The sequence below is a fragment of the Drosophila elegans genome, unplaced genomic scaffold (genome assembly GCF_018152505.1).
Source record: "Drosophila elegans isolate 14027-0461.03 unplaced genomic scaffold, ASM1815250v1 contig_476, whole genome shotgun sequence".
NCBI classification, from domain to species: domain Eukaryota; kingdom Metazoa; phylum Arthropoda; class Insecta; order Diptera; family Drosophilidae; genus Drosophila; species Drosophila elegans.
Genome location: NW_024545863.1, coordinates 19,657,267 through 19,674,615, shown reverse-complemented (window position 1 = coordinate 19,674,615; position 17,349 = coordinate 19,657,267). Strand labels below are relative to the sequence as shown.

Sequence of the window (17,349 nt, the reverse complement as noted above, 5' to 3'; positions counted from 1 at the left end):
AGTAATAAAAAAATCTTACGATTTCAATTTGATTTTTGTATAAATAAATTGTATTTCCCGATATTAAATACAATTTACATTCCGCAATATTTTATAAAAATTCAAAACCCATCTAATAATTTCTCGTTTAACAAAATATGCTTTTAACTACATAAAAATAATTTCGGAATTGTTTTTTTTTTGTGTCAAAATTAAGTACAACATAAATTTAAAATCGAAATATTGCACAACATGGTTTAATTTTTTGTTGCCCATTTCTTTTTTCTAAATCCGAATCTACGACTAACAACAACATGCACGCACAACAATAACAACAATTATTCCAACGACAACGTCAACAACAACGACAACAACATGGAACACAGTTTGCATCAAACTAAGTGTGTGACGGTTCGGTTTATGGTAAATATCAGACGGATTCATAATACTGACTGGCTCGCCCACGGACACACCCCCTTTTTGCCTACGTGAGGATGGTGGCCTCACCGCCTCCCAGTGGGCGTGGTCCGCCCACATGCTGCTGCCGGTGCTGCTGCTGCTGTGGCAGCCGCCCACCGCCCACCCTCAGCTTCTTGTGTCATTTCTTGGCACCAAAACTCGGTTTCGGAAGCGCACCCATGAAAGCACCAGCATTTGTGGGCAAAGCCGGAGCCACAAAGCTGAGATCGGGAATGAGGGAGATGCGTGGGGCCACCTTGGCGTTGCCGATCTGGAACTGCTGCCGCTGATGATGCTGCTGATAGGTTGTGGCACCCACACCCAAACCTCCAGAAACGGGCGCCGTCGAAAAGTCATGCATGATGTGTATTTGCTGTGGAATGGCTGGCACATTGTTGTTGTTGCTGCTGTTGCTGCTGATGCTGCTGGGCACCAGGTTGCTGTGGGGATGTTGCTGTTGCTGCTGTGCTTGGTACAAACTCAACGGATTGTTGTAGAAATTAGCGCTCTGCCAGGCACCGGAATTGAATTGTGGTGCCGGACGAGAGGGCAGCGGAGTGCTGCTCACAAAATCCGACCACTCATCTTCCTTGGGTGCTGCATTTGGCTTTCTCAGGCTGCTGTTTACGTTATTGTTGTTGTTAGAGATTGAGTGTTGTTGCTGTGCCTGCTGATGCTGTTGGTTAACTGGAACAGAGACAAAATCCGACCATTCATCATCCTCTTGAGACTGAGATTGAACTATCTTCGGAGGAGTTGGTTTCTTGGCCACTGAAGCACTTATCGTAAGGGGTTTGGCTTGCGAAGAAAACAACTCCTCTATCCTGGCCATTTCCTCGGCATTAATGCTGGACATAGCGTTGTCTCCCCACTCGATAGACGCCGCTTGCTTCTTGGCCAGCGGTATGGCTTGGGGCAGCAATATGGCCGGACTGAGGATCATCTGCTCGCCAAACGTGGGTGTATCGATCCGCGACCTGGGCGCCGGCATCGATTGAAAGTCACTGAAGTCATCCTCTTCCGCCTGCGGCGGCAGTTCAAAGTTGCTGGCAGCACCGTTGCCACTCACTTTGCTGGGCGAGTCCAGCCCAAATGGTGGCTTGTACTCCACATCACGATACTCCTTCTTGACCACCGTCTCATCGATAATAATGCCCGTGGCCGCCATCTCGTAGTCGAAATCAATGGGTGCCAATGTAGTGGTCTTGGCCACTGCCGTATCCGATTTGGAGGGTGTGTATATGTGGGTCTCCTTCAGCGGCACCGCATAGCTGGCTATCGAGCTGCCCACCATCTCCTCCTGAGCAGGCGGCGTGGCCCTCAAATCAAACTGCTCTTGCTCCGACCGCTGCTGATGCAGCTGCTCACCGCCGTTGAGCTGGTGGGCAGAGCTGTCTGCTGGTAGAGCAGTCGATATCGTCGCTGCTGCTGGAGCAACAATTGCTGCTGGTGGCGCTGTTGCGGGTTCAAGATGGTTCGACTCGGAGCCGGAGATTGGAGATGACTTGTAGATATGGTTCTGTCGCTCCTCGCCGTCGAAGTTGCTGGAGGAACCGGAGCCAGAGCCGGAGCCGGAGGACTCTTCCCCATGAGGCGGGCCAGTCCGCGTTTCAGTTTGGCTCGCCGGTGCTGCGGTTGAGTTTTCCAGTCCTGTGCGGAGAAAAGAAAACAATTACTTCGTTGTCATCATGATTACAATTAAATATAATCTGATATCTTTGTAAAGCTTAGTCTATAGTCATCTGTTATGTTGAAGAAATATTTATATTTCGAAAACCACTGCTGGGTGTTAAACAAAAAATTGAGAATCATAATATCCATATTATTTAAATAAATGTATATGCTAAAATTACGGTGGTAGTATAGAGTTGTTTTCAAAACACATCGTAGGAAAAACTATTAGCAAACTACGTTACATATTTATAATTGAATCTTCAGTTTAATTTGATATTTAGAACATATATAAATGAAGTTTGTTTAAGTTCTTTTTAACAAATCTGAAAGAAAAATCTCTTTTTACAAGCAAAAATCTCTACACGTATTCCAAATGTTTCTTTGAAAATAATATTACTACGGGAATCTTTTCGCCAATTTAATATAATGATTTTACTGTTGTTGAGTATTTACTTAAAGAATTCTACTTGTGTAGCATAACCTTCGAGTTGCCAGAGATTTCAGGAACACATCAGATGATGATGGCTTACATTGGGAACAATATAGATTAGTATGAATTGTATCTAGCTAAGAAAAATGTGAAAATGAAGGTAGGTCTTGGGTGGGTTTCAACTACTTGTGCTTGAACTGAGCTAGCTGAGATCGGATGCTTTGTGCCAAAGTAACAAGAATCGGGAAACTGTGGATCTGGGTGGACAGGACAGAACAGGTAGATATAGAAATAGAGCTGAGAAGTATATAGATAACCGAAACTGAACAAACCGAAAAAGGAGGAGAAAAGACTACAACACACGCACAGAGCCAACGAAACTTACTAAAATCCAGCAAGGCGTCGTGAGCAGTGAGATTTGTGTTAATTGTTATTGTCATTGTTGCAGTATTTGCATGATTGTTGTTAAGATTGTTATTATCGACATTATTGTTGTATTTGCAGATGGTGGCAAAATGTGTGAGTGGAGGAGAGTGGTGCAAATCGATTGTCAAATTGTGATTGTTATTGGTCGTCAAATCCATCACAGGTGGTTGTGGTTTATCATCCAGTTGGTCAACGGAAGCAGGAACGTCGTTGTCACCATTATCGTTGTTGTTATTGGTGTGGGAGTTAGAGGTAACAAGATTTATTTTATCAGCATTAGCCACCACCGTTAGTTGGTCTAGTTGTTCCAATTGTAATGTCTGTACATGTGATTCTAGATACAATTTATCGTAAGGATAAACTTTTTGATTGTTTGTTGAGATAGTTAGAAGAAATGTGGTCACAAGAAAAACAAGGCAAACGAAAAGTTATAGAAAGGAGCAGCCAATCGAACGGCAGGCCAATCCGGGAAGCGTGTGTCAATAGGATCGGGAAATAGGCAACGAAAAGCGTTTGAAAGTAAAGCGAGCGTTAGGCGATAAGGGTGGCAATTTCTCGAGTTACGAAACTTGTGTAGCGGTTAATTTGCGGCAACTAAGTGGAACAATCTCGCAAAGAATTATGGAAACTCACCCTGGTAGCTGCTGGGATTGGAGATCGACTCCAGGGTGCTAGTAGCGCCGCTCGAGAGCGGTTTCATCGGCTTCAGTGGATCGAAGCTCAGGTTGGCGGCAAAACGTGGCATCGATGAGTTCCACTTGTCGCCGAAGAGCTATATATTGTAGGAAATAAAATAAATTAAACTTGACAGATACTATGATTAGGGTTTATAATATACACATAACATATCCACTTATTATTATTATTAATTCCAATATAAACCTTTTTATGTTGACAGTTCAAACTTTAAGGATAGGACAGGCTTTTAAATGTTTTCAGTCTTTGTTTAATATGTGAATGAATTACATTTCTAGTAAAATTAATTCTGCCTCTCAACTTTTAAGACAGCAACTCAATCTAAAAAGTTTTCAGACTTACTATATTCCTGGAATCGATGCCAAGCGATCGAACGAGCGCATGCCTCATCTCGGAGCTGCTCCACTGGTACTCCAAAGCCTGCGCATGCTCAATTGCACCGAAGTTGAATCGCTGGCACTGCGCCAATGGCTTTCGTATATCCACACTCGTGCTTTGAAGCTCCTTTGATTGTGGGAACATCATCTCCAATATCGGTTTCACCCGTTCATCGATGCTCAGGTGGACAGCGGCTGGCGGCGGTGGTGGAGGTACTGAAATGGAACCGACTACGGGCTCTGAGAAGTCACCGAAATCATCGTCGTCGTCTTCGTTTTGACCAGGACTTTCTTGCGTAGGTGTGGCAAACTCTTGAAAGTCATCGAAGCCATCATCTGCTCCTTCTGGCTGAGGCGGCTTTGAAGATACATCCAGAGTTTCTGTACCTACTGATGATTGCAAATCCAAAGACGGTGCCTCAAAGACAGAGTTAACAGGAAGAGCTGTCGTTGGAGTTTCTTTGGCATCCTTTTCTGGTTCTGTAGCTGAGAAATCTCCGAAGTCCCCAAAGTCATCTTCATCTTCTTCGTCATCTTGACATTCTGGGATAACTTGATTGGGTACTGAGTCTTTTGGTGGCGCTTCAAAGTTTCCAAAATGAAATGTATCAGTATCCGCTATTTTACACCAATGGTTGGGGGTTTCTTGTGGGTCTGCTAAGCTTTGTTTCTGGTTATCCAGTGGTTTCGCTAAGTTATTTGAACATTCCACTTGGTGTTCCGAACTTCTAAAGCTTTCTTCATGTTGGGGAGTATCCTCTAGAGCCTTTTCTTTTCCTGGACTTTGTTGGAGCCCCTCATTTGGTTGCGTTGGTGTGGCCAGCACCTCGATGGCAAAGAAATCCACGGCTCCCTCGTGTATAAATAGTTCTTTGGGCTTCTTTGGCGAGCACTCCTCGTCGCTGTCATCGGACACATCCTCCAGCGTGACTTGGTGGCTGAGGACAGGGGCTTTGGTTGGTTGCATCACGGGCGGAGCCACCGCCTCCGTTTCCGCAGTGGGTGAGAGTGTGGAGGCGGCGGAAACGCTTTCCGTGGAGTAGAGACTTAGGCTGTCCAGCTTTAAGGAGGGCACCTGCTCCTCCAGTTCCTCCTCCTCGAGCTCCAGACCTAAAGGGGGCGGAGTGGGTGGTGCCGCTTCTCGATAAACATCATAATCCATCGCCTGCTTTACTTGGTAATTGAATGCCTCTGCAGTTTGTTTATTTTCCAGCAAATCCGGTGGCTTTTCTCGAAATTCCTCAACGGGATCTGGTGGTGGAGGGGGTTCTAAAAAGTGGGCTTTGCGTGAGTACCAGGTGTGAGGGGAGGGTAGTTCGCAGTCAGGCTTACCTTTCGAGCTGCTGACTAAGCCAAAATTAGAGTATTCGTCATTTTCGTCCAAGTGGATTGTGGATTGCAAACCGGAATCGTCGTCATCCCCGAAATCAATGGGAGGCGGGGTGCTGCAGAGCAGCGGGGGTACGTTCACCATATTGCCAGCTGCAAAAAGGATCCCCTATCCCCTAAAATCCACTTCCTGTTTATAAAAAAAAGACCAACAAAAAAAATAGGGAACGTTTCGATCTTCTCTCCCTTTTGCTCTTTATCGGTGTGCGTGTGTGTATGTGTGACGCAGGTGAGGTGTGGGAGTGTGTGCGCCACTCAAGGTCTGTGCTGGAATTTTCTTGTTTGCATTTAACACGCGTCAATTTTCATTTGTCTCTGGGTTCCGCCGAATTGCCGGATTCTTGGTGGCTCTAAAAATGTTTTCGCCAAATTTGCAAGTCGCGTTTTAGCTGCAATTATCCATGTTTTCCCGAAAACAATACTTTTTTCCAGGTTGCGTTCTGCCTTTAGTGGGACCGTTTGTCTTTTGGGAATCTAACAGTGTTGCATAACGTTGCGCCATTTTGATAACACAGGAAATTTGAATTTGATTGTCAATTGGCTAATTGGATTTATAAATTCTTACGTGTGTATTTTGTTTTGGTTTTTCTTATCAAACTTTCTTGTTTATAAAATATTTACTTCATGGTAACAAAAAGGAGAAATCACTATTATAAAAATATTGAAATCTAAGCATCAATTGGAAATAAGTCATGATAACAAAAATCAAATATAAAAAAAAAGGTTAAGGTAATGTAATATATTTAATTTTTGGTTCTAACTTTTTTCAACCTGCTGGCAACGCCGATTTTTCGCCGATATAAACTATCGATTACCGCCGCTTGTCAAATTTGACAGCTGATTTAAGGTTATACTGCTGCCGTTGCAATCGTTCCACCAATTTGGGTAATTTCGCTTATTTAACACCAAAAGTTGCATAAAAATAAAGGAAGAAGGGTTTTCTGCAGTGCAGAGGGAGTACTGGGGAACCTCGGAAGTAAGATGTATAACTGATAGTCCCCAATTTCTTGCAGTTCCCGGTCGGAAAATTACATAACTTGAAGAAGAAACCATGTCGCAGGCTCCCGTTCGCGTTTCCCCTTTGATCAAGTTCGGCAGATGGTCCTTGCTCCTGGTGGGCATTGCCTACGGTGCCGCCCACCAGAGCCGCCTGTCCTCGAAGGAGGAAAAGGTCCGTGAGATCGAGGCGCAGCAGAAGGTCGTTCGGGATGCGAAACTCGCCGAGGAGAAGAAGCGCAGCGCTGAGGCTGAAGCCCGTGCTCTGGCCGAGCTCTCGAAGCCCACTCCCAAGCACTAGGATCCTTCAGGATGACCCCTTAGCTTAAAATCTAAAAAACCACAACACTTACACACGAAGTTCGCCTGAACGAAGGAACAGGAGCATCGATAGTGGAGCCTCCATCTATCGATCACCGACTATCGATCGTTCTTGTGTTTTCCTCTGATGTTTGTGCAAAACAGAATGTTCGCAATTAAATGATTGAAACAAAACCATTATGTAAATACGCTCTAGTGTTTTGTGTTTGTGATTGAGTGGCCTCCACTGGAAAACAGTAAAGACTATGATTTGAGTGGATTAAAATCTGTATAAGTATCTTTTCAACAACCTGTAAGATGAAGTACAGTGGAGCTGAGTAACAGTAGGTCAGAATTGCATTTAAGAGATTTATTAAAAAACCCAGTATTCATGTTACTGAAACGCCTTTCCATCAAAAAACTCAAAATAATAGAATGGTTTTACTATTCAGTGAGGCCATGTAAGCTTAATTACTCCATAACATTTTTTTCTCGGAGTAAATTGATTAATTATTTATTTATTTAATTATTAAATTAATTGATAAAGAGGAAGCTGCAAAATAAATCTTTTTTAAGGTTTCCTTTTTGAATATCCACTGTAGTTGACCCACATAAAAAATGGCGCCAACAGCTGATTTTAAGCGAAAGCCGGCTTTTATTTACCTGCTGCACTCGTTCGCAAATCGTCGCTGATTACTCGGCTGTTTGATCGATAATCCTGCGGAATAACTCCAATTGCGGAGGTGTTGAGACACCTTCCGTGTTCGCTGGGCAATCATATCACGCAATCACATCGAGGACATGCCATCGCAGTGATGACAAACTTTCTGGATCAGTTGCCGAAGCGCATCAGGGAAATCGCTGAGCAGGGTAAGAGTTTCGGTCTCTAAAACTTGGTTCAAGTGCCAACTAATGTCCTGCACTCCAGTTAATGTCCTGGCACCGGAGGAGGTGCTGACAACGCCGCCAGTTCGGTTCCTGGACACGCGCCAAGAATCCCTGTACACCGTAGTGCGGCAGTGCACTCCGGATGATGTGAGGGTGCTCAAGGATGCGGCGGCCAAGTGGCTGGCTGAGATGCCTCAGACAGGTGAGAAGATCCTGAGGGTTTCTCCCATTTGTACAGACAGGAAGTAGAGTAGGCTTCAGTCGAGCTCTCCATTTAATAAAATTCGATCTGCCATAAACTCCTTAAATTTAAAGTAATCCTTCGAAATTGTATACTTAAACAGATTATCCCGAAGTGCCAGTAAATTTAATACAGATCAAGTCATACCCTCTTAGAATTTAAATTTTTGATAATCTTTGAAATCATCATTTAAAATAAAGTTTTTTAATGAAAAATGTCGCATAGATTTATTATCTTGTAAAACAGAATTTAGTGAACTTAGTTTAGAGTTATGAATTTTATATTTTATAAGAAATGGAAACAAAAAATTCTTTTTGACTGTATGGTGAATTTTTTTAAGAAGTAGTGTTTAATTTTGGTCACCTTTTCTTAAGTCAAAGTATAACTTTCTGATAGTTAAATTCATAAATATGGAAGTAATTAAGACCTTTTGTTACAGCCGATTCCCTTTTCAAGCCGCTTGTCAATGTGAGATGGTCTCGGGTATCCTTTGGCTGTTCCGCCCTAGATCGTTGCACTGGAGGGGGCGTGGTCACTCGGGGAATAACCGAACTTTGTGGAGCAGCCGGCGTTGGCAAGTCCCAGCTGCTCCTCCAGTTATCATTGTGCGTCCAGCTGCCCACCGAGCTGGGAGGATTGGGCAAGGGCGTGGCCTACATTTGCACAGAGGATGCTTTTCCGGCCAGAAGATTGCTGCAGATGAGCAAGGCCTGCGAAAAGCGACATCCCAAAGAGAAACTCAACTTTCTGGGAAACATTTTCGTGGAACATCATTACGAGACCGTAAGTAATCGTCATCCTGTAACTCTACAATTTATATAATAATTTTTTTTGTTGAGCAAAAAGCACATAATTGTAATAATATAATAATCATTTAATAATATTAGCCAACCTAAGGCATTTTTGTTTGTGATTTTAAACCACTGCAGATCTCTGTGATCTCTAAACAATTTGGCGTTAAATCTCAAAAGATGTTTAGTAATATAAATTTCTAAGATAAATCCCTATTGCCCACAGGAACCCCTCCTGAATTGCATTAGAAATCGTTTGCCGCGACTGATGCAACAACATGGCGTTGGGCTGATCATTATAGATTCCGTGGCAGCAATATTCCGGCTGTACACGGATTTTTTAGAGCGGGCCCGTCAGATGCGTCGCCTGGCAGACGCTCTTCTCACTTATGCGGATAAGTACAACTGTGCAGTGGTCTGCGTCAACCAGGTGGCCGCCAGTGGAGGTCAGGATGAGGTTCCCTGCCTGGGATTGCAATGGGCACACTTGGGACGAACCCGCCTGCGAGTTTCACGGGTGCCCAAGCAGCACCGAATGGGAGATCAGTTGATCACGGTGCGCAAACTGGATATCCTCTATTCGCCAGAGACCCCCAATGATTTTGCCGAGTTCCTCATAACCGAGGAAGGCGTGGTGGATGTTCCGGAGCCAACTCCAACCCGCCCACCTGCCAAAATGCGTCGACTGTGATCGATTGAATTTATTCTGTATATTTTGTTTTCGTTTAATTTGTTGAATTTAAAATGTGTAATGGCCGAGAAATCCATCAGCCATATTATTGTTTTATAATCCTATTAAATCTAGCGGAAATGGCAGAATGCAATTAATTTTAAAGATCATTGTAAACAAATTTAAGCAACTAAGAATTTGGTATTTCAAAGACTTTGTATCGGTTTCTATTTAATTTTGGTTGAAATAAGTCATAAAAAAAAATTTGAAACATGGACTTAAGTTTATTATTTTGAAAATGTAGTTATAAGATCCAAATAAAATTAAAATTCTTACAATTCCGCTAAATTTAATCAGAATTTAAACTGTTTTCCGGGCTATATCATCTCATTTGTAGCCTTAGTTTCATTTTTTGTACAAACACTCAATAAATATGTTTCATTCAATTGCAATTTACAGGGTAGCAGAGCTTACAGGCCTACATATTATATAGTTCATAGTTCAAGTAGTAAAATCAATTTTGTAATCGCCTCGTATACATTATCACATGAAATTCTCGAAAGTTCAGATTACAATTTGCCATGGTTTACGCGGACATTTAAATGCGACATTTACAAAAGCTTAGCCTTAGCGTTTAAGTATATTAAATAAATTAAATACAAGCCTAAAGGTGAACGGATTACGGTTTTATAATTATGGGGGGGTTTTCCTTCTGTTTTTTCTTTTTTGTTTGTTTTTTGGGGGTGGTTTCCTCCTCTTTGTGGATGAGCAATAGCAATATTCGACTTTTTGGCACAAGTTAATTTGACTGTGTGTGTGGGGGGGATTTTCATCAGTTTTTGTTTTTAGATCTCCCGCATGGCCACATCCTGATCCTGGGAATCGTGGGCCTCCGTGGAATCGCCATGTTCACTGGAGGACACCTCCTCCTCCTCCTCTTCTTCGCCCTCGCCCTCCGATGAGGAACTTTCCGTTTTGGGCAACTTTTCCGGCTGCATTTGTTTATTGGCCATGGCCAAGGCAATGGATATTTTACTTGCAGCCAGTTTGCTTTCAAAATCCATTTCCGTTAGCTGGCCATTTCGAATTGCCGCCCTTTGGAGACTTAACTGTAATTCCCGATGTTGCGGCGATTCTTCCAGTTTTATGTCCAATTTCTCGGTTTGTTCGAGTGGAGCAGCTGGTTCTACCGTCAAAGGTATAGCATGTTGATGCAAACGCTGATGCAGCAATTGATTTTCATTGTTATTACTTATCCTTTTTTCGACTGCAGGCTTTTGATCCGATGTCTCCATTTCCGCACTTCGATTTGCTTGATTGGCCGTTTTTACAGTCTTCTCCAGCAGCGCATTCAATTGTTTTTTAATTTTGGTGGTACTTTGTTTTCCTAGCAATTTCCCATCGCTGTTATTGACATTGTTATTTAGTGTATTATTGTTGTTATTGTTACTGCCGCGATTTGGAGACTTTGGAGATTTTTTGGTCTCAACAGTGGCAACGGCATTGCCAACAGTGGGCGAATTGGTATTCGTATTAGAGGCTTTCTTTTCGCCCGGTTCGCCACCTGTTGCTGTTGTTGCTGTTGCTCCTGGCTTGACATTCGCATTCGTGGATTTGTGTTCCGCGGCCTCGTTGTTCGTGACATTATCCTGCTTTTTCCACTTGGTGCGGCGATTTTGGAACCATATTTTAACCTGAAAGTAGTCACAAACAAAGTTTTGCGGTCAATAAACGTATTTAACGATCGTTTGCTTTGAGCAAACATTTATGGTTACATTAGGTAATAGGTTGCAATTGCAATTGCAACACAACACCACACATTTTTAATCAATCTGTTTTACTGTTTAAACATCGCAATTGTATTGCAATAAATAAATAAATATATATATGGTAATCATAATACAGTTATGTTATTTAATGCTCATATAGTTTCCGAAATGTATATACATATGTTTATTTCATTCCTAAATTGACAAACTAAAAGTAATTGTAGAAGTAATATTCTGTCTTAAAATCACAATTTGTACAGTAAAATAACCTATCTTAGGACAAGTTAATCTTAAATAAAATAATTATATAATTGTTTTGCCTTGTTTTCTTTACTGAAAGATCAAAAGCTTAGGCAGAGCATCGTCTTAAAGTGTTCGTTGCATTAAAATCTTTAAAATAGTCTTGAAAAAATGTAGAATGATAAGTGATAATTCTTTGAGAAATATGTATAGATTTAAATTTAGGAATTTGCGACAGCGAATTATAATAATTTATAATTGCTAATCGATGTCACCCCTTTAAAGCATTTCAGGTTACCTATTATTTTTATATAAAAAATGAAACAACTGGGGTATAACGGAATCTCTTTTAAAATTTAATTGTCAGATCCGGAAAAATCTCCACGTTTTCCCGATACAAGGTAGAAATTGTGCTTATTTTGATTCCGACCCAAATGAGTGAGTCAAAGCCAGTTCATAGCCACATAATTACGAATGTTTATGCCCCATTTGGCCTTATTAGTGGGAGCACAACAAATAACTCGAGAATTGTGTATCCTCCCAGTCGAAATTATTCGAATATACTCGCAACACTTCCGCCCCGTCAGTCAGTCGCTGCTCATTTTTCCACCGACTCCAAACGAGAGCAGTGATGAAATGACAGGCGCACGTCAAAAGGCGAAAATCGACCCCCCTTCAGTCGCTATTTTCTCCCTTTAAATGGCGCAACATAAAACATTTGCCTCTCATTTTCGTTTTCATTTCCATTTCATCCAGAAATGATGGGCCAGCTAAATAAATGAAAAATCTATTTAAATCGTGCACATAATTAGTATTTCAGCGGCATGTCTGCAGATACACACACTTGGATTCGGAAAGAGATACAAACGCCAAAGATAGATGCCTGCTATATGACATGCTCATTTCGCCGGAGTGGCGGAAAATAATTATGAAATTAACATGAAAACGCCAACGATTTCCCATAAGAAAAAAAAAATATCCCAACAATTTTCTAAGAGGAAATGCTCAAGTACAAGCTGCACAAACAAATGCCGTAAATTTTCGTTTTGAAAATCAATTAATTGATTGCCAAATATTTCTGAATTTACTCAAATTCAAATAGTTATGTACCCGCCGATGGATTGTTGCCCATGCAAATTATTTATTTTACGGATGAAGATGGATTATGAGCGAGTTTCCTCACTTTTATTTTCGGACCCCGTACAATTGGCAATTACTCATCCCGCGTGCCACCCCGAAAATGATCATTAGATACATTCATACGTTCATAAACAATAAAGCATTTCCCGTGTTTACCTTATCCGCACTCTTAATGGCCATCCCAAGTGGATTCCTGCCTTTCACCTAAATGGTTTTATTTTTATGGCCTTTTCGGATACGGGCCTCATCATCGTCGTATTTAATTGTTGATTATTTTCAAGTGTGCGCTGGCCATTGAGTGTGCGATGATCTAATTGATCCGTGGATTTCTGATTATTAATGCTGGGGCGCGATGCGATTTGGTAAATATTGCATAAATCTTCATTAATAATTTATGTACGTTCCCCCTTAAATTCTTCCGCTTTTGGCTTGAATAGATTGCGTATCGTGAATAAACTGCCTTGTTTGTTGTGTTTTGATTCGAGCACTAAACCTCATTAAGGCGAGATGTGGAAATATTTCTAAAAATATCCAGAACTTGTCAAGCGATTCATGGCCCCCATTCGCAACTCCTCGTTTTTCTTTCGACCAGCTTATGATTTATTGACATTTAAGAGTGTGTGTGTGAGCGTGTGTGGCAAAAATGACAGAAACAGAGCGCATAAATAGCCCAAAAGGCAAACTAAAGCCACTCGGAAAAAATATAAAAAAATGTATTGAAATTCTTCATTAATTTAATTGGTTTTCTGGGTAGAATTCGTGATTTACTGCATTTTTAACAGGGGCCAATCAAGTCTTATAAAAACTAACAAGCATTTATTATACCATTTCATTTATGATAGCTAAAAGGTGTAAAATTCTTGATAGATTCTAAAGAACTGAAAAAATATTAATTTTTATAAATTAATTATTTCTAAGAATTCATTTAGACATTTATAGAAAATGTTGTGCAAATATATATTATCGCAAATAATATCATTTTTATTAAACATTCTGAGAATCATTTAATGGAGATACGTATTTATACTGTTAGTTTACTTATTAACTGAATACCTTTTCATTCTTTTGAAGTTTTTGTTAGCTTTTCTGTCAGTGCAATTGGCATTTGCCACTTAAATAGGTTTATGACAGATGCGTTTTGGCAATTTGGTTGGTCCTACACATGTATTTCAATCAACGGCAGAAGATCAGAGAGCCGCAAGAATCCTTAAATAGTCTGCTAGGCAGTCTGTTCGGGTCTGCAATTTTCTTGAGCCCATAACCCATGCTGTTAACCTCCCTGCCATTCATCCCCCTCCCCATCAGTTTTTCCTCTGTCTATGCGTGTGCTTAGTATAATTAATTTTCACATTCGCCGCGCATTCTTCGAAAATAAACGAAAGAAATTATGTCTGGTCCAACAATGAGCAGCCAAATTAGGATGGCCGAGTGTTTTTGGGTGCGAGGAGAAAAACACTACTTAGTAATGGCGTCTGCTGTACATAATTCCTTGGCGTGCCAAGAAAAATTCAACAATTTTCCGAGCTCTCCCTTTACAAATAATGTTTTAATGTGTAATTTAGCATATTTTGTGTTTGTTTGATTTGTGGTGTTGAAAAAATTATGATAATTGCCCCGGAGCGTGGAATGCGGAATATTGTTGATGGAAAAACAGGAAAGGAAATTCATTACTCACATGGACTGGCTACTAAACTAAAATCTCTGTAATTATGCATCCGCAAACCTAAATCAAATGTAAACAAGCTGAATTTCTGGCAAACGTGGCAAAGTACTCAAAATCCCTGAAGCACCCAAACCGCCCACATTTAAACCCACTCTGTGCCTCTGTCGATTCTTGCTGTGTAATGAAACACTTTGCTCCGTGCAAATATACGCATTGCATTGCCATTACTAATTAATAACATAATCACTGCATTGCCTGTCATTTTGGATTATGTTTGCCCACACAAATACCCGCTTCAATCCGCCTCAGAAATACGAAACTTACCGAAATGTTAACTGAACATGCTAGACTATTCGGAAAGGTTTTAACTTCCTGCCACGGGAAATGTGCAGACAGTCACAATATAAGTCACTGTGAATGCTGGGGATAAGCGGTTGGAATATACCGCAGTAAAAATCAGAAAGTCAAAGAAATCCTAAAAAAATATTTCTCAGAAAAGAGACAGACTGAATTTTTGATATGCGATTGATTATTTACTCTACATTTTGGAATAAATTTAATACTTTTAAGTGCCTTCAGCTTTTTAAATTATTTTTCCTTTGTCAACAATATTTTTTTGTATATAATGGTAAGTAAATCCTTTCAGATAGCTTACTTGACTCTTAGTTTAAGCACTTTATCTATTATGACTTTGCTCTTAATTTAGCAATAAAATCAAATTTAAAAATGTTTCCATTATTATGTTTATACCCTTGCAGAGGGTATTATAATTTCAGTCAGAAGTTTGCAACGCAGTGAAGGAGACGTTTCCGACCCTATAAAGTATATATATTCTTGATCAGCATCACTAGTAGAGTCGATCTAGCCATGTCCGTCTGTCCGTCCGTCTGTCCGTCTGTCCGTCCGTCTGTCCGTCTGTCAGTCTGTCCGTCTGTCCGTCTGTCCGTCCGTTTATATGCAAACTAGTCTCTCAGTTTTAAAGCTATCTGCATGAAACTTTCCCAAAAGTTGTCTTTCTATTGCAGGTAGTATATAAGTCGGAACGAGCCGGATCGGACGACTATAGCATATAGCTCCCATAGGAACAATCGGAAAAATAATTGAAAAAAAATTATAACTTTGCGGTTTTTTAATTTTTTGTTTAGTTCTTCGACATATAGCAATGGTTAAATAATTCAGAATTATGGTTTAAATTACATCAAAATCGGACGACTATAGCATATAGCTCCCATAGGAACAATCGGAAAAATAATTGAAAAAAATTATAACTTTGCTGTTTTTTAATTTTTTGTTTAGTTCTTCGACATATAGCAATGGTTAAATAATTCAGAATTATGGTTTAAATTTCATCAAAATCGGACGACTATAGCATATAGCTCCCATAGGAACAATCGGAAAAACAATTGAAAAAAATTATAACTTTGCTGTTTTTTAATTTTTTGTTTTGTCCTTCGACATAAAGCAATGGTTAAATATTTCAGAATTATGGTTAAAATTTCATCAAAATCGGACGACTATAGCATATAGCTCCCATAGGAACAATCGGAAAAATAATTGAAAAAAATTATAACTTTGCTGTTTTTTAATTTTTTGTTTAGTTCTTCGACATATAGCAATGGTTAAATATTTCAGAATTATCGTTAAAATTTCATCAAAATCGGACGACTATATCATATAGCTCCCATACAAATAATAAAAATATATAAAAGAACAATCAAATAATTAAGCTGCAAATCGTCATAGCTTCAATGTTTTTAAACATATACGCAAGTAAATCATAATTTTAATGTTTTCAAAAATATTTAATTCTTGCGATAGCTGCAAGGGTATATGAACTTCGGCTTGCCGAAGTTTGCTTTCTTTCTTGTTTTAGAATGTTTCCATTATTATGTTTTTAGATTTAATGGCACATAAATCCAAACTCCTAGTTCAGTATTTTGTATATTTTCCAATTTAAATCTTACTGTTTTAATTAATAAAATATAGAAATTTATTAATAGCTCGGTAAATTTTCTTATACAGTGATTACTTGCCAGCATCTCCTGTATCGAAGGCTGCTTTCCTGGGATATAGATATGCATGTGCATTGCATTGCTTATTAATTAAGGCACAAATGTAAACTGAAGCCATGTGGTGGCAATAACAACGAAACAACGCCATTATCACCGGATATCCAATGAAATTCGAATTCCCCTTCAGCCGCATGGTACTATGACTTTTGGGGAGCCAATTGCATTCAATGCTCCAAGGGTGCAGGAGGTGGAATTTATGCAACATCATTATTACACAAGCTAAATGCAATCAAGAGACGCTGGCTATGTTGCATGGAATGTCATATATCATAATTCACCATGCAACTGCACAGTTATCAGAATAGCGCGTTGGCAATTAGTACATCAAAATATTTCGGCTTAAACACGATAAATTTTATAAGATAAGTTTACTGACCCCAGGCCGAAGAAAACTCATTTGAAGCGATGTGTGAAATTAAAAATTTCAGCAAAGAAAATTGGCAATGCAGAAATTGTCTGGCTCATCAAGGGATCAAAATGTAATTTCGTACTAGCAGATCTAGCCATTTCTGCTAAAATAAAATCTGTTCTGCCAGAAATTGAAAGCCAAAGAGTGTGCAAAGAAAACCAGAACATAAATCAACAAAATGCAGCGGAAAATAAAGCAAAGAACTAGGGAAGCAATTTAGTTGATTATTTTTCGTATCGCGTCGCTTTCGTATTTCGTATTTCGTTTATTTTTATTTTCATTTGTATTTTTAGTTTTTATTTGATTTGCTTTGCGGTTTTAGAATTTTATGTCAGCTTGGGGTCCAAAGTGGCATAAAGCAGCATAAATTATGCCTAATAGCTAAAAAAAAAACAGGTAATGAATTTTTCGCTTTTAGTTTTTCCTGCCGCTTTGACAGAAGTTTTTGGACAACTTCGCCCTCTTGACTTTTAATTGGCTTATTGTGTTGGATTGTCTAAAATGTTTTTAGCCCCGTTCGTTGGCTTTTTTTCGGTCAACTTTGAACGCCCACTCAAGTTGGTAGCGTTAGCTATTTTAGCCTGTTTTTGCTGCTCTGAGAGACTTGTGCTTAAAGTACTCATTAATTACTTACTGGCTGGTCAAAGTTAATTGTTCATATTTTATCAAAAGGAGGAGCTGTCAACTTCTGTTGACTTGCTAATTGCCAAGTGCTTAGTTCTGGCAGCCGCTCGAAAAAA

The 17,349-nt window shown here is 40.0% G+C and overlaps 4 protein-coding genes across 7 annotated transcripts in view; 2 read left to right on the top strand and 2 right to left on the bottom strand.

The window, feature by feature from the left end:
- Positions 1-207: 207 nt before the first annotated feature.
- Positions 208-5,910, bottom strand: LOC108139264. Of its 2 annotated transcripts, XM_017261951.2 has the most exons (5): positions 5,374-5,910; positions 4,007-5,310; positions 3,602-3,740; positions 2,928-3,302; positions 208-2,088 (listed from the first exon to the last, which is right to left on the bottom strand). In XM_017261951.2, the coding sequence occupies exons 1-5, from the start codon at positions 5,513-5,515 to the stop codon at positions 578-580; spliced, it is 3,471 nt and encodes a 1,156-aa protein (XP_017117440.1). In that variant the 5' UTR covers positions 5,516-5,910; the 3' UTR covers positions 208-577. The 2 variants fall into 2 exon arrangements, with proteins under 2 accessions (XP_017117440.1, XP_017117441.1); XM_017261952.2 differs by lacking the exon at positions 2,928-3,302.
- A 273-nt stretch (positions 5,911-6,183) lies between these two features.
- LOC108139215 (ATP synthase subunit e, mitochondrial) lies at positions 6,184-6,921 on the top strand. The gene is made up of 2 exons (XM_017261867.2): positions 6,184-6,315; positions 6,444-6,921. The coding sequence occupies exon 2, from the start codon at positions 6,482-6,484 to the stop codon at positions 6,725-6,727; it is 246 nt and encodes an 81-aa protein (XP_017117356.1). The 5' UTR covers positions 6,184-6,315; positions 6,444-6,481; the 3' UTR covers positions 6,728-6,921.
- A 62-nt stretch (positions 6,922-6,983) lies between these two features.
- LOC108139214 (DNA repair protein XRCC3) lies at positions 6,984-9,991 on the top strand. Of its 2 annotated transcripts, none has more exons than XM_017261866.2 (5): positions 6,984-7,070; positions 7,329-7,596; positions 7,655-7,816; positions 8,295-8,638; positions 8,873-9,991. In XM_017261866.2, exons 2-5 carry the CDS (start codon positions 7,542-7,544, stop codon positions 9,335-9,337), a joined length of 1,026 nt encoding a protein of 341 aa, XP_017117355.1. In that variant the 5' UTR covers positions 6,984-7,070; positions 7,329-7,541; the 3' UTR covers positions 9,338-9,991. The 2 variants fall into 2 exon arrangements, with proteins under 2 accessions (XP_017117355.1, XP_017117354.1); XM_017261865.2 differs by having other exon boundaries at positions 6,987-7,074.
- LOC108139213 (homeobox protein slou) overlaps positions 9,333-17,349 on the bottom strand; it is a 43,340-nt gene continuing 35,323 nt past the window's right edge. For both annotated transcript variants that reach the window (XM_017261864.2, XM_041709685.1), the window contains exon 4: positions 9,333-11,010. In XM_017261864.2, the coding sequence (XP_017117353.1) occupies positions 10,162-11,010 (849 nt within the window). In that variant the 3' untranslated portion in view covers positions 9,333-10,161. The remainder of the gene's footprint in view (positions 11,011-17,349) is intronic.

Excerpts from the sequence above, each read along its gene's own strand:
- LOC108139214 (XM_017261866.2), top strand. The coding sequence starts at position 7,542 with ATGACAAACTTTCTGGATCAGTTGCCGAAGCGCATCAGGGAAATCGCT. Across the intron at positions 7,597-7,654 it reads CAGGGAAATCGCTGAGCAGG|TTAATGTCCTGGCACCGGAG; the intron begins GTAAGAGTTTCG and ends CCTGCACTCCAG. Across the intron at positions 7,817-8,294 it reads GGCTGAGATGCCTCAGACAG|CCGATTCCCTTTTCAAGCCG; the intron begins GTGAGAAGATCC and ends CTTTTGTTACAG.
- LOC108139215 (XM_017261867.2), top strand. The coding sequence starts at position 6,482 with ATGTCGCAGGCTCCCGTTCGCGTTTCCCCTTTGATCAAGTTCGGCAGA.
- LOC108139264 (XM_017261951.2), bottom strand. The coding sequence starts at position 5,515 with ATGGTGAACGTACCCCCGCTGCTCTGCAGCACCCCGCCTCCCATTGAT. Across the intron at positions 5,311-5,373 it reads CTTAGTCAGCAGCTCGAAAG|AACCCCCTCCACCACCAGAT; the intron begins GTAAGCCTGACT and ends CCCACTTTTTAG. Across the intron at positions 3,741-4,006 it reads GCATCGATTCCAGGAATATA|CTCTTCGGCGACAAGTGGAA; the intron begins GTAAGTCTGAAA and ends TACAATATATAG.